At 42.2% G+C, this 16,609-nt stretch overlaps 1 protein-coding gene across 15 annotated transcripts in view; it reads left to right on the forward strand.

The window, feature by feature from the left end:
• The window catches only part of MPHOSPH9 (M-phase phosphoprotein 9), a 42,982-nt gene extending 40,095 nt beyond the window's left edge, over positions 1-2,887 (forward strand). For 9 of the 15 annotated variants that reach the window (XM_083716965.1, XM_083716959.1, XM_083716968.1 and 6 more), the window contains 3 exons: positions 193-437; positions 1,567-1,635; positions 2,105-2,887. In XM_083716965.1, the coding sequence (XP_083573091.1) occupies positions 193-437; positions 1,567-1,635; positions 2,105-2,206 (416 nt within the window). In that variant the 3' untranslated portion in view covers positions 2,207-2,887. The remainder of the gene's footprint in view (positions 1-192; positions 438-1,566; positions 1,636-2,104) is intronic. The other 6 variants (XR_014558985.1, XM_083716972.1, XM_083716960.1 and 3 more) reach the window with 1 other exon arrangement.
• Positions 2,888-16,609: the final 13,722 nt, after the last annotated feature.

A 16,609-nucleotide genomic window follows, 5' to 3' on the forward strand; every position in this document is an offset into this window, starting at 1 on the left:
AAAGACTTTGCCACATGCCATGGAGCTGACTAAATTCGAAGTGTCCGAGACCTTCTTGAGGGCTTTGCTGAAGTCAGAAGATGTTCATGTTCAATTTTTTCTTGCTTGTCCAATATATTCTATGTACTAATAATTTTTCCATGAAGAGCTTAAAATCTGATTTCTGCTCTTTTCTTTTTGGTGGTGGATCAGAACTGGAGCATGTTGGCTCTGGCAAAGGCAGCCGTGCCAAGCCTTCCTCTTCCACAGATTCTTTGCATGCAGAAGCAAAGAGAGGTATGGCAGGGCGAACGTGGGAAGACGAGAGCTCTGTGCATACAAGCCTGTCTTCAGCAGCACCAGCACCTTATGAGACGGAGTTCAAATACATGTCAAGGATTAAGACATTGACCGAAACAGAGAGACTCTTTGATGAGCTCACACAGGAAAAGCAGCAGGTAGAAACCAAGTGCTTTGACTTCTTACATTTCTTGTTAAAGTTCTGTGTTTTGGAAAAATGTCTACCACTGCAGTACCTGTCTTTAAGGTACTGTATATTAATATTCAGTATCAGAAACTTCATCCAAGGCAGTATGTCTCTGAATTCCAGTAGTTGGGAATTGCAAGTGAGGAGAGCACTGCTGCACTCGGGTCCTGTTTGCAGGCTTCCCAGAGGCATCTGGTTGCCTGCTGTGATTACAGTGTGTTATGTTAGGTGGGCCTTTGGCCTCATCCATGACTTCTGTTCTGATATTCTTATCTCACAGTATGGCCTTAAATGCCTACTAAGCAAAATACATGGTCTCAGCAGACTAATTCATTCTTGCTCAAGGAAAAGGAGGCAAGTATGTTAAACTTGGTTATCTGTTTTTTAAGCCGGGTTACGGTTGCACCCATGCCAAGTAAACTTGGCTTGCCTCAACCAATAATGAAGTGTGGCAATGCCCTCTTCTAATTTGAATAGTGTCCATGTGGGCAAGCCTATGTTTGCTGTGGTGTCACTTTGATTTGCTCTGTGCCCTCTCGACCCCTCTACCCCATTATATCTTCTGATTTGTATGCATGACAGCAGGATTGTAACCAAAACATGGCCACTGAGAAACCAGAGGAAAGTTTTATGTACACTTGGGGGAAACCCCAAGGCTTGCAGATAAGGGGCAGCCCTCCGCAAAATAATTGCCCAGTAAGGTCTGAGCTACAAACTGTAGAGTGGCTTTTGGAAAAAGGAAAGCCAAACTGAGGGGCAGGAAGAGGAATGGGAAGCCTTTACCCTGCTTGGCTGAATTAACTGGCTATGACCCTGAACAGGACCTGGGCTGGTGCAACGCAGCAGTTCTTGTTTCAAGCCACCCAGTGGTTGTATCTATTTCAAAACTGCCTTTTGGGTAATAAAACTTCAAATGGGAAGTGAAATGGGATATCCAGATGTGGGCATATCTGTTAACACAACCCAGGATGGTACTATCCTAAGATCTGTTGAGCTGGAAAAGTAGTTTGTGGCTTCCTTGCAGATGAAATTCCAAGGTAGTTTTATTCCGACTCTTGTAGCTTTCATAATTTTCACTGGCATTTATTTTGTTTTCCCAGATTGAGTGCCAGCTGAGTCGAATACCTTGTGCTGGAGGGAGAATGACTCTGCAGGCAAGACTAAATCAGGTTTAAATTCTCATGTTGAAATCCTGATGGGGAGGGGGAAAGTTAAATCTTGCGCGGAACTGAAAACGATAGTAAAAGTATATTTCCTTTCTCTCTTCTAAGCATGTGCCTCATTTGGGAATTCTAATGTTTGACTTCTTCCATGTGGGAATGAACCACTGCAGATTTATTTTTATATTTGTCTCAAGCACAGTTTTTTGTATTCATGCTTTGTTCACAGTGGAGTTGAAGGATGTCCCTTTAGCCTTTATGAGGGATATTTGCCACTGCAGAATCTTACAAACTAAATGAAGAACAATTTGGAGGTGGTTGGGATTCTCACATTTCCCCAAATTCTACCAATGGGCAGCAAAATTTCTAACTGGGTTGTTCTTGTGGGGTAAAGAGTACATACAGAGTTTCCATTTTGGAAGAGCTGGGTTTTGCCTTTTCCTGGTCTTTAATGTGTGTGTTTGAATATTTTGTTTAGGAAGCCTTGGAAGATCGCTTGGAAAAGGTCAATAGAGAATTGGGCTCAATCCGCATGATCCTGAAGAGATTTCATGTTTTACGTACCTCTGCAAATATTTGAGATGTCTCTGTTTAAATTTAGATATCCTTTTGTTTGCACTAAAAGTATAATAATTATGCACTCTGAAAATGCAAATTGTTTTGTATCTTTTGTAAGCCCTGTGCAGCAGTTTTGCAATCATGTTACCCTTTACACACTATTTTGTATTGAGCCACATATATTTTAAAACCTATTTTTGTTACACCTGAAGGGATCAATCTGTCAATTCTGTATTTTGCTACTTTTGAAGAAGTGTTAATAGTTTTTTTGAAACCTTGAACATGAATTCTTTATAAGAACAGGAGCAGCTTATTTTCAAAATGTGATCATGCTGAAATCGATTTTGTGGTGCAGCAGGCTCACTGTTTTCATAGAGCTTGTAGCCTGTCTTGCAAAGTAGGTTACAATGAAGTATTGAATTTTTATTTATGCTAAACATGACGCACACATAGCTTCTTGTTGTGAAGTGAATGCTACACACCTTCTAGTTCAGAAATTGCATATCCTTTCTTCAACTTCTTGCTCAATTGCAGACAGTATTTTCCACAGCTGCACAAGTCCAGTTTGCAAATGTCAGTTTAAATAACAGTATGCACAGCAAGGGGTTTTAGAAAGGCAAAAATAATGTTTCTCTTTTTTAAAAGAGTTTTTATTTTGCATGTTTTGTCACTCAAATATTAATTAAAACTGAATTGTCTAAAATGAAGTTGTCTGTCATTTGTGGGGGGTGGATCTCAGTGGAAACATTACTGGGGGTGGGGGTAACTTTTATTTCTGGCTACTTGGAGTGGATCCACAAAGCATGAAGACCTTTGCATGATCAAGTATTTCATCATTATCCACCAAAAGAGAAAGCATGCAGCTCCTTGCTCATCAGCAACTATGGGCAAAAGCGCCTAAGCAGCGCCATTAAGAGGCTTCTCTGGCCCTGATGGCAACCATATGGTTGCTATCTTCCTAGCAGTTTGTGTCCCTTGGCACTTTTGCTTTCTTTCTCTCTCCCTCCAATAGTCAAGGCACCCAGTGAAACAGCATATAGGGCTGCATCTGTAATTAAGCGATTGTTATTTATAGAACTTAGCAAATTAGCCTTCTCCACCCCACAGATCTGTCGTAGTCTAAAATGCAGAACCCTGCTGTTTCCCTTGAATCTTTCTTTTATTGATTCTTCTTTAAGTCAGTTGGAAAAGTAAGTCATTGGCACACACACCCCTACCTTCCATATTTTCCAATTAAAGACTCCACCTGGAATCATTTAGAAATAACTATTGCTATAATCATTTAAATAGAAGATCCCACAAAGGCCTCTCTTCCTTGATAAAATGTTCTACGGTAGCAGGTGCTGCTAACAGCGTTTCTGAATTGGTCGTCATAAAATTTAACGAAGTGTGTCCCCAAGTACACTTGATATTGTTTCTTCCCCTCCCTTCTGCCTCTGTCATCTTAGCAGCACCATTTGGAGACACTGAAATACACGCTACATCCCCTCAGGCTGCAATCCTGAGCATACTGAACTCTCTGGAGTGAACATGTCCAAGTGGGTGCTTGAACTCTTCTAAATGTTATTGTTTGACTCGTGTGATATTTGGAGGTATAAGGTAGCTAAATTTGTACCTTGCAAGATATTGTGAGAGGAAAAAAGGCTAAGGAGTAAACCCTTACGCAAATCCAGAGTGGAGTCCCTCAGGTGGTTGGATGGTGCCTTTTACACCGCCTTCTGGCAACGTATGTCTTGAGACAAATCATTAGTCCATCTAGCTTAGTATTCTTGGATTGAAGGGGCTCTCCAGGATTTTTATTATTTTATTACAAACCTAACCCATCTGCTATGCTTATCCCATTGTTAACCAAAACAACCCTGTGAGACAGTGACTGGTCCAAGGTCATCCAGTGAACTTGATGGCTGAGGAATTTAACCCTGGTCTTCCAGGGTTAAACCAATAACAGTAGCTCTAAATTTCAGACAGGGGTCGTTCTCTTTCTGTGAGATGCCAAGGATTACAGCTTGGACCTTTTTGCATGCAAAGTTTGTGTTGTTCCACTGAGTAATGACCTTTCCCTACTCAGTCATACTTTGTTGGGTGAAATCCTATAATGGACTGGGCAGTTGTTGGACATCAAGAGGTCAAGTGGTGCTAGAAATACGTGACTGGAATAAGATAGGCTTTGCATCCATCTTTTCTTACCTAGAATTACCTCTTGGCTAGAACCACTCTTTAAAGCGGGGATGGGGATCCTGTGGCCCTCCAGATGATGATGGTTTAAACTTCCATCACCTCTGACCATTAGCTAGGCTGGCTAGGACTGATGGTAGTTGTGGACTGGGAGTGTTTTATCTTTTCTTGATTTGAGAGCCAGTGTGGTAGTGGTTAGATTGTCAAACTAGAACATGGGGGACCAGTGTTGAATCACCATGAAGCTTGCTGGGTGGCCTTGGGCCAATCATTCACTCAGCCTAGCTTGCCTCACAAGGTTGTGGGAATTAAGTGAGACTAGGGAGAACCAAATAAGTCACCTTGAGCTCCTTGGAGAAAAGATGGGATATCAATGCAATAAAAAATAGGAAGATATGCATGTGTGAATGACCCATGCCAGCTAATGCAGAACTGTCATGTGACCTTAAACATGACTTTCAGGTGTGCCCTCTACCCCCAAATCAACTGAGCAGTGGGTGGCTGAAGTAATGCATGCACATATCTGAACTGGCCCAAACTTTAGCTCACACACCAGAAGAACACATTCTTCATCAGTGGAAGAATGCTGGAAGTTCTTTATATCTGACCAGTGTTGGGCTTTCCCCATATATAATGCACATCTGCAAATGCATTGGGAAGAGAGCCAGTGTGGTGTAGTGGTTAAGAGCGGTGGACTCGTAATCTGGTGAACCGGGTTCGCGTCTCCGCTCCTCCACATGCAGCTGCTGGGTGACCTTGGGCCAGTCACACTTCTCTGAAGTCTCTCAGCCCCACTCACCTCACAGAGTGTTGGGGGGGGGGAGTGAAAGGAGAATGTGAGCCGCTTTGAGACTCCTTCAGGTAGTGATAAGGCTGGATATCAAATCCAAACTCTTCTTCCAATTTCAGAAGATGGTGGCTCAAGGGGTCAGGTTTAAACACCAAGAAGGACACTTGTAAGAGTGATCCCCGTCCCTTTGCTGTATATCAACCAGGCTGGAGACCTTGCCTTCTCAAGTGATAAAATCCACAACATTTTGGCACCATAAATCTCAGTACAAGCAGGTTCCTGCTATTTATTTACTCTGTGCCTATTTCTAAGGTTATTATGGACAAAAGGCCAGCTGCTAAGAAGAGCCCATCTAAACTCAGCATCCTCTTCTCACTGACCAATCAGATTCCCCAATGGGAAGCCTGTAAGCAGGACCTGAGGGGGGCTCTAAAGCAGCTAGATTATTCTGCATTATTTCCTTCCCAAAACAAATGCTCCCGCTGACCCTTTCTGCTGAGCAAACTACCTCTCCATTGCACACAAGTCCTGCATACCCATGTGGGTTCAGACACACCTTGTAATGGCAGCTTTTGTTTCCTGTCGAGTTTGCGCTTGCATCCCTAAGTGAGTTAATGCTTTATAATAGCACCCAAAGCAAAACAACTAGCGTTAGATTGTGAACTGTCTTTGAGATTTATAAATGAAAAGCAAAAGACACCTTAACAGTAAATTACAAAAATATCTATGAACTGGAAATGGAAAACTGACTCACAGATCCCGCCGGACATCTTGGAGATGCTTGTGGCAAAGGTTACCCAGACCTTGCTAAGGGAGGCCAATGGCATCAATTAAGTGCCAGCGGCTGTGTTCACACTTTAGTCTGAGCCTGGGTGCTATAGATGTGCAGCAGAGAGGCAAATCACAAGTGCAGGCCTGTCTCTGTCCCCAGTGGAGCGCTTTCATACATTATAAATACATACAGTTAATGTAAATTGTTATTTATTTTTCTCCTTGGAGACTTGGCGCAAATCAGCCAAGTGTTTTCATTTGTCTTAAAAAAATCAGCTGTGTAACTTTTTATTCCAGTCTTCCACCAGCACCACAGATAAGCAATAGTTTATTAATTACTTTTGATGCAACCCACTGGCCATTTCGTGGTGGCTCACTTGCTTTGGTGATCTGCTGGTGCTGAACAGGGCACTGATGTTCTTGCCAGTGAGAGCCAGTGTGGTGTAGTGGTTAAGAGCGGTAGTCTCGTAACCTGGTGAACCGGGTTGGCGTCTCCACATGCAGCTACTGGGTGACCTTGGGCCAGTCCCACTTTGAGACGGAGTGAAAGGCAGGATATCAAATCCAAACTCCTCCTCTTCTTCCTGGCCCTGAGGGCAGCCCTGCTCAATCTGACCATCTAGTCCAGCATCAAACTCCTGAAGTGGCCAACTAGGGAAGCCCACAAGCTGAACAGTTTTTTTGTTTATTATATTTCTATCCCACCCATCCCCCAAGCAGCTCAAAGTAGCCCACACAGTTCACCCCTTTGCCCACCCAGTGAAGTGGGTTAGGTCTTTGGCTAATTAAACAGTCTCTTAAGCTGTGGGGTATTGTTTTGTTTCTTACTATGTTACTATTTTACTTTCTTACTATGTTACTATGTTACTTTCTTACTATGTTACTATGTTATGCATATTCTTACTATGTTATGCACCCGGGGACGCGGGTGGCGCTGTGGGTAAAAGCCTCAGCGCCTAGGGCTTGCCGATCGAAAGGTCGGCGGTTCGAATCCCCGTGGCGGGGTGCGCTCCCGTTGCTCGGTCCCAGCGCCTGCCAACCTAGCAGTTCGAAAGCACCCTCGGGTGCAAGTAGATAAATAGGGACCGCTTTCTAGCGGGAAGGTAAACGGCGTTTCCGTGTGCAGCTCTGGCTCGCCAGAGCAGCGATGTCACGCTGGCCATGTGACCCAGAAGTGTCTTCAGACAGCACTGGCCCCTGGCCTCTTGAGTGAGATGGGCGCACAACCCCAGAGTCTGGCAAGACTGGCCCGTACGGGCAGGGGTACCTTTACCTTTACCTATGTTATGCATTTTTATGTTTTAATATTGTATACTGTCCTGTGATCCTTGAATTAAGAGTAGTATAGAAATTTCCTAAATAGTAATACTAGTAATAGGCTGAGAGAGCTTGGCTTGCCCAGTGTCACCCAGTGAGCATCCTGGCTGTGCAGGGATTTGTGTCAAAGTGATGTTTTGATTCTGACAGGTAGCTGCCTCCCTCTTTGGGCTTGCTATTAGGTGGATTTATTAGGTTGACTGGCCAAACCCAGAATACTCATTAATGGATCTTCATCATCCTGGGAAAAAAAGTGGCAAGCAGGCTGCCAAAGGGTTCTGTCCTGTGTCCATCAGACAAAGAAATTGAGGGGGTGCTCATGAACTCTACAAGTGACACCAAACTGGAAGGGGTACCTAATGCCACAGAAGACAGAATAGGGATTCAGGCTGACCTTAACAGGGTCCCCTCCAGCTCTACAATACTATGATTCTATGATCGTGGGTCTCCTGGTCCTAGTCCAACACATTAACCCAGCCTTTTTCAACCTTGGGTCCCCAAAAGTTGTTGAGCTACAACTCCCATCATCCCCAGTGAGAAGGGCCAACAGTGATTGAAGTTGTAGTTCAACAACTTTTGGGGACCCAAAGTTGAGAAAGACTCCTAACCAGTACACCAGGCTGCAATTCCCAGCAACTAACATTCTGAGGCTATCTCCATCGCCATTGAGACTAGTAGCCGCTTTTAGCTTCCATTAATTTGTCTAATCCCTTTTGATGCTGTCCAAGTTCATAGTTCTCGCTATATGCCACCTGAACCGTTAGGGCATAATTTAGCCGATTTGAAGGCATGGGACCCACTTCCCTGGCTACTTCTGGGATTATAGGTAAGGTAAGTGAGCATTCACACTGCTGCTTAGCCCATGTTTTCATTTGAGGGTTCCAGACCCAGCTCTACTTCTCAGCCAGTTGGCAATAATGATTATTTCAGGAAAGGTGTGTGTAAAATGAATCAAAGTGGGACAAAGCAAGGATGGGAGATGCAGTTTTCCAAACCACAAGAAATGTGATTGTTTTGAAAGCCATGTGTTTGAAGAAGAAGAAGAAGAGTTTGGACTTGATATCCCGCCTTTCACTCCCCTTCAGGAGTCTCAAAGTGGCTAACATTCTCCTTTCCCTTCCTCCCCCGCAACAAACACTCTGTGAGGTGAGTGGGGCTGAGAGACTTCAGAGAAGTGTGACTGGCCCAAGGTCACCCAGCAGCTGCATGTGGAGGAGCGGAGACACGAACCTGGTTCCCCAGATTACGAGTCCACCGCTCTTAACCACTACACCACACTGGCTCTCTCCATATTTGCCACTAAATATGGGAGAGTTGTCAGAGATGGGCAACTGTGACCCTCAAGTTAGTGCTGGACTCCAATTCCCATCAGCCCCATCCAACTTGACTAGCTGCCATGGATGATGGGAGCAGTAGTCCAGCAACATCTGGACTGCACCACATTGGCCTATTGTATTCTGAGCTCTGGGGAATTAGAAAGACAACCAGACATATACAATGCAACAGGCCAATAGCAAAGATATTAGAGAAAAGCACAATTGCATGAATTCCAGTTTGCAGGCATGGGGAAATCAGCACATAATGGTCAGCCCTGTCGTGATTTTTGTTGTGCTATTAAAATTCCATTTCAGAAACCTTTGTCTCTGAGGAATCTCTCTCTGGATTGGTCTCCATTCCTTGTCATCTTGTTTTTTATTGTGGCCTCATTCCCTCAGTTCTGCAGCCAAACTAATCTTCTTTGGGTAATGGATATGCCCACTGCTTTCCAATTTCAGATACCAGTTTCCTTTTTAAAAAATATATATATTTATTAAAGATTTTCTTAGTACAATAAAGAAAAGAAACAAAAGAACAACAAAAAAGAAAAAAAAAGAAAAAGCACTTACATCTTATACAAAAAGCATACCACAACCGAATCCATTAGACAATAAACATATTTTCTTCGCTTTTTGGACTTCCTCACATCTCTCGTTCCTGGTTTATAAAACTTTAACCAGCAAATTATCATCTTATTTCAATTCTTATTTTATAATTTTCCAATATTGTGTCCCTAGCTTTAGATACTTTTATCCAAACCTTAAATACTTAATTTAGACATAATATTTATCCAAAACTTATCTTTTCTTAAATTTCACTTATGTTCATAATATTTTCAACTAGCTTAGTGGTGCCATGTTATTTACAATCTTGCATCTTTCTTAACACTCATACAATTTGCAATGTTTTTGTAAATAGTCCTTAAATTTCTTCCAGTCCTCTTCCACTACTTCCTCTCCCAGGTCTCGGATTCTGCCAGTCATTTCTGCAAGTTCCATGTAGTCTATCAGTTGCATCTGCCATTCTTCCAGTGTGGGCAAGTCTTGGGTTTTCCAGTGTTTGGCTACAAGAATCCTTGCTGCTGTTGTTGCATACATAAAGAATGTTCGGTCCTTCTTTAACACCCTCTGGCCAACAATGCCTAAAAGGAAGGCCTCTGGTTTCTTAGGAAAGGTATACTTAAATACCTTTTTCAACTCATTATATATCATTTCCCAGAAAGCCTTAACTCTAGGGCAAGTCCACCAGAGGTGAAAGAACATTCCTTCGGTTTCTTTACATTTCCAACATTTATTGTCAGACAGATGATATATTTTTGCAAGCTTGACTGGAGTCATGTACCACCTATATATCATTTTCATAATATTTTCTTTCAAGGCATTACATGCCGTGAACTTCATACCGGTGGTCCATAACCTTTCCCAGTCAGCAAACATGATATTATACCCAATGTCCTGTGCCCATTTTATCATAGCTGATTTAACCATTTCATCTTGTGTGTTCCATTTTAACAGCAAGTTGTACATTCTTGAAAGTACCTTAGTCTTAGGTTCTAACAATTCTGTTTCTAACTTCGATTTTTCCACCTGGAATCCTATCTTTTTATCCAAATTAAAAACCTCTTTGATCTGAGCATAATGTAGCCAATCTCGCACTTTATCTTTTAATTTCTCCAAACTCTGCAGCCTCCAATTATCTCCATCTTTTTCTAATATTTCCCAATATTTCGGCCATTTGGCCTCCATATTGAGTGTTTTCCGAGCCTTAGCTTCCATTGGTGATAACCACCTTGGGGGTCTTGTTTTCCAATAAGTCTTTATATTTTGTCCAGACATTAAACACTGCTTTCCTGACAATATGGTTCTTGAAAGCTTTATGACTTTTAACCTTGTCATACCACAAATATGCATGCCAACCATAAGCATTGTTAAAACCTTCCAGATCTAAAACATCAGTGTTTTCAAGAAGCAGCCAATCTTTCAACCAGCAAAAAGCTGCTGATTCATAATACAACCTTAAGTCTGGCAGGGCAAAGCCCCCTCTTTCTTTAGCATCAGTTAATATCTTAAACTTAATTCTGGGCTTTTTGCCCTGCCAGACAAATTTGGAGATATCTCTTTGCCACCTCCCGAAACACTCCACTTTATCCACAATCTGTAAAGTCTGGAACAGAAACAGCATTTTTGGCAATACATTCATCTTTATAGCAGCAATTCGGCCCAACAAGGAAAGTTTCAATCTTGACCAACCTTCTAGATCCCTTTTAATTTCTGACCAACACTTTTCATAGTTATCCTTAAATAAGCTCAGATTTTTGGCTGTTATGTTTACCCCTAGGTATCTTACTTTTTTAACCACATTTAACTCTGTCTCTTTCTGAAACCTTTCTGATTCTGAAGATGTCAATTTTTTTTCCAATACCTTAGTTTTTTGCTTGTTTAGTTTAAATCCCGCCACCCGACCAAACTCATTAATCAATTGTAATACCCTTTTCGTACTAGATTCTGGCTCCTGTAGGGTCAAAACCAGGTCATCTGCAAAAGCTTTAAGTTTATACTGTTTCGCTCCGACCTGAATTCCTTCAACCAACCGGTCCCCTCTAATCATATTCAAGAGCACCTCCAGGACCGAAATGAATAACAAAGGAGAAATAGGGCAACCTTGTCGTGTTCCTTTTTCAATTTTGAACTCTTCCGTCACCACATTGTTAACTATCAATTTAGCCTTTTGTTCTGAGTAGATTGCATCTATCCCATTTTCAAATCCCCGTCCCACTCCCATCCCTTCCAAGTTTTTCTTCATAAACTTCCATGAAATATTGTCAAAGGCCTTCTCCGCATCTATAAATATTAACACTGCTTTTGTATTAATATTTGTTTGCAAAAGTTCCAAAATATCAATAATGTTCCTTGTGTTAGCAAACAAATGTCTACCTGGGAGAAAGCCTGCCTGGTCCTTATGAATCACTTCGTTCAGAACTTTTAAAAATCTACTTACTAAAATGTCTGCAAATATTTTATAATCCACATTTAGGAGGGAGATGGGACGGTAGTTCTTAAGTTGTGTCTTTTCAGATTCTAATTTGGGTATCAATGTGATGAAAGCTTCTTTCCACGATTCCGGTGCCTTCTTTCCCTCTATGATTTCGTTGCAAACCTCCATTAATGGATGTATCAAATAATCTTTCAATGTCTTATAATATTTGGAGGTAAGCCCATCTGGCCCTGGAGATTTGCCCAATTGCATATTCTGAACGGCTTCTTCAATCTCTTGTTGTGTTATTTTATAATTCAGGATTGTCCTATTTTCTTGAGACAACTTTGGTAATCCATTCCTTATCAAAAATTGTTCTATCTCAACCTCATTTTGCGGCCCTTGAGTATATAATTGTTTGAAATATCTCTGGAAGCACTTTCTGATCTCCACAGGATTCTGAATATTTCTTCCTTCAATCTCTAGATTTGTAACCGTATTTAATTTTTGTCTCTTTTTCAACTGCCATGCTAACAGTTTTCCACATTTGTTTGCCGATTCAAATGATCTTTGTTTCATTAACTTAACTTTCCACTCCACTTCCTGATTTATCAATTTGGAGTATTGTGCTTGATAAAGTTTAATTTCTCTCAAAATCTCCTGTGATTTGGGTCTCGATCTTAACTTCTTCTCACATTCTTTAATTTTCTCCAAAATCTTGTCTTTTTTCTCATTCTGTGCTCTTTTTTTTATAGTGTTCTGTTGTATCAGAAACCCCCTCATAACCGCTTTACTTGCATCCCAGATGACTCTTTTTTCCACTGTAGTGTTCAAATTTATCTCAAAATAGTCCTTCAAAGCTTTTTGGGCCTCAGATACCAGTTTCCATTACCTCTCCCTTCCTGTCATCCCAGGCCTAAATTTACCTCCATCACACACTCCTTGTAGCAAACTCTTTGCCTTTTATTCCAGTAATTCAAGAGGCTTAGTCACAAAATCTCCTAGGGGTTTCATACCAGCTGATGTATACTCTCCACTTGGTTCTGCTCAGGCCTTGCACACAGGCAGACGAAGGGACTGAGCACTTGTCCCTGGCAAATCATATGACAAGCACAGTCTAGATAGAACCAGAATACAAACAGCACTTAAGAACTCCACCACACACAGCGCCTCACTCTTTTTCACCTTACTCTCCTCAAAGAGTTGCTCTTACCAAAGTTCCACCAAGTCATCCAGTGGGCGGACGTGTCACAATGGAGGACATGCCACGGTTACTTTAGCGGCCTTGCTCCACCACGGGCATTGATCTTATTTTTATTCATAGGGATTGAGCTGTTTTGTTTTATTTTTAAATGTTATCGGCCACCCTTCCTCCAGTGCCAGTGTCCAGTCATAAAAATTAGGGGTAATGGAACAACATAATAAAGACATGAAGTATTGAGGTGAAGCAGAGACCACACCATCCCTGGGCAAATAACATTTTGTAACCTGGAACCGGAAAGATTGTTGGGCAGCTGGACAGTTTTGTCTCCTTGTTGCAGAAGCAGCAATCCCTACAACCAAAGGAAACTTCCTGCCCGCCCCCAATTTGCCTCTTGCAGGGTAGATGGGTGAGATGTTTGCTGGTTTGAACACTCATAGCCAAGATAGGGCGGGCTTCTCCTCCCCTGTCCTCTGTGGGTGTTGCTGTACAGTAGCTGAGGTTGTCATAGTCTACCTCTACAGCCTCACATGGGAAGAAGGTGCCCTGCTCTTCATCCTCCCCAATGAGACTCTCCATGGGACGCACACTGAGCATTAATGTCAAAGTCAGGTATTTTCTTAGATTTGCACATGCAACAGTTATGCATGATTTGGTTATTTTTATAAATGCATGCTCATGGTGCAAAGGATGTATCTTCACTTTTAGATATGCAGAAGGATTTCACTGCAACCTAAAAGGAGCCACAGGTTTCTGTTCAGTGTTTCACTTTCTTCGCGTGTGTTTATGGAAAGGACAGAAGACAACCCCTCTCTTGCACACTTTTCAACATGGTGGGGTCACCGAGGTAAAGCAACGTCCGGCCTAGACAAAGACTACAGGAGCAAAACTTCACCCTCATGACCTCTTCAGCCCCACTTTCTTTCAGGTTCTGCCCTGTGTATTCCACCAATAAACAACCACCTTTCCTTAGCCTGCAATAATAATAATAAGAGGAGGAGTTTGGATTTGATATCCCGCTTTATCACTACCCAAAGGAGTCTCAAAGCGGCTAACATTCTCCTTTCCCTTCCTCCCCCACAACAAACATTCTGTGAGGTGAGTGGGGCTGAGAGACTTCAGAGAAGTGTGACGAGCCCAAGGTCACCCAGCAGCTGCAGGTGGAGGAGCGGAGACGCGAACCTGGTTCACCAGATTACGAGTCTATCGCTCTTAACCACTACACCAAGCTGGCTCTCAAGTGAATGATCATTTTCTTTATGTTTCAACAGTGCTCCTACCAAAGCACATCAATATATGAGTTTAATTCAGCTAAGTTCTGCTCAGAGTGGATACATTACAATTAATGGATCTAAGTGAGTCATGCCCAGTAATTTAAATGGGTCTACTCTGAAGTGAACATGTTGGCTACAACCCTAAGGGACTCTTAACCTTTTAAACTTTATTCATCCAAAATGCAACAGCCAAATTACTGGGGGGGGGGGTCCATTTGGATGTAATATAACCCCCATTTTAAAACAGGCATACTGTTTGCCCGTTCATTTCCAGGCCCATTTCCAGCTGCTCATTTTGGAGCTTATCTGAAGTGGCTTCCTGCCTTTGGACCCTTTCAGGTGCCAAGATTGGCAGAGGAGGCCCTCTCTGGTTGTTCTGCTGCCTCAGAAACTAATGGGAGAGGGCCTTCTCTGTGGTGGCCCCTGTTGTGTAACTCCCTTCCCACAGAAGTGTGACTGGCACCTTCACCATACAGATTTTGGCAAATGTGAAGATGTACCTCTTCAACCAGGCTTTCGACACTTGAGATGTATGTTTTAATTGTTGCACCCAGCCATGGGATCTTGGGTGAAATGGAGGGGGATAATAATAGTGTGTAAGGTACTCACAGTCTAACGGAGAGACCCCACCCTCTGTCATCAATGCACTAAGCACCGTTATCTGCAGAAGAGGCCTTACATGTGAGCATCTGTTTGTGCACAGGGACCCCACACAATCTGCACAAGTGCCCCTAAGAGCAACAATGCATGGCTGTTGGCTGGGGCTGGCACACGACTGGAACATTGGTGGTGGAACAGAAAGCATGGTGAACTCCTACTTCAAACCATGAGTGCCCCAAATGCAAATTAATTAATTACAATTATTTATCAGGGGTGTGCAAGTGACCAGTGCATTCACCTTGTATCTCTAAGCATTTGGAAGCAGTCTGATCTGTTTCAGACCTGATCTGTGTTCTCATTAATTATTTGGGTCTGATTTGTTAAATCTAAAGCTGTGTTTCCTCCACATCAACTGCAATGGGGAATCTAAAATTGCCTATACTGTATACAGTTTATTTTCTTTGCCAAATTTCAGGCAGGAATCCCTCCGCCAATTTCTTTTTAAAGGACATTTCTCTAACTTTTTAATTTTTCTTCCAGACTTACTGGTAGATGCAAATTGCAGGCATGGTCGCCCCTTCTGATGACATCCAATTTCAGAAAAATGCAGGTGAGGAATCAATTTGAAAACTTTTTTTAAGAAAATAATATTTCTTAAAGTTTCAAAAAGATTACAAAAAGAAAAAAAAGAAAAACAGAAAATACAAAATACAGAGAAAGTAAAAACAAATTCCATCTTTCCATGTCTTGTCTTTCATTTACTTGTTTCCTTGACCTCCTCACACCTCCCTTTTTTGTATTCTAGTTCAGTTAATTATTTCAGCAAATTCTTTCCATTCTTGTTTTTATCTTACTAATTTATCTTAATATATTGTAACTTTACATTCTGACCTGTTAACAATCCATTCTTCCTTAACCCTATATAACATTACTGCAAAAGCCACATTACATCATTCCAACATCCTTTTAGCATTCCTTAATGGAATCAATTTGAAAACTTGACACTTGCAAGATGCATCTCTGGGTAAGAAAACTGCCAAGTCCAGATAAATAGGTCCAAGGCCTATTTGCCACAGGTGACTTTACCTATGCTTTAATGAAAGTGTCTAAGTCCTGAAACACCTTTTTGGGGGCTTTCTGTAGGCTGCTACAGGTTTATAAACTTACTGCCTGCTTGGGCTCTGCTGGAGTGGAACATCAACACACACACACACACACACACACACACACACACACACACACACTGCATTAACTGCCCTCCTCTCTGCTGCATCCTAAACCACTCCTACCCCCCCCCCCCCCGCCACCAACATAGTGAGCTGGGCATAAGTGGGTACGGGGGTAGGATTGCAGCCCCTCCTGCTTAAGGGTTAGTGGTCTGGTTTGTTCATATTGGATTTTATAAAGTACAGATAGATAGGTAATACAAATGAACAGACTGTACAGCCTGGTGTCATTCACAGATGACAAGGTGTAACACATTAGGTTTACTGTGGCATCTTCACCACTTAGAGTTCATCATCTACGGTCAGTGCTTGTATGTTAGTTTACAAACAAAATTAAAAGAAGGAAAACAGCAAAACCAAGAGTTAACATTCAACTGTTGTACAATCAGATATCCTTGATGTTTCTGATTTAGTTCTAACACACTGTCTGGCCTATAACAGTGTTCTGGTTTGCTTTGCTTCTTGTGGTTTTTAACTTTTCCAATGCAGTGAGGAATTGTTAACTGCACAATTGATTTAAGATGAGCAGTTTTAACCATAGAAACTTTGCCAAATGCACTGCACATAGAAAAGTATTCCTTCAGATGCGTTGCATCCATTGCACTGTCCACGGTTTTGCCTATAATTCGAATGAAATACTAATATGCATGTGTTCTGTTTTCGTACTCCTGGCAGCCACCGTAATAACCTGCAGCCGGGAGGGCTCCCAAGTTCCACCCGCCCGCTTTGCCAGCAAGGGGCGCGCGCGCGCCGCTCTCTTCCCCGCAGCCCAGCGGCGCCC

This window comes from Podarcis gaigeae (genome assembly GCF_964106915.1).
Source record: "Podarcis gaigeae genome assembly, chromosome: 16".
NCBI classification, from domain to species: domain Eukaryota; kingdom Metazoa; phylum Chordata; class Lepidosauria; order Squamata; family Lacertidae; genus Podarcis; species Podarcis gaigeae.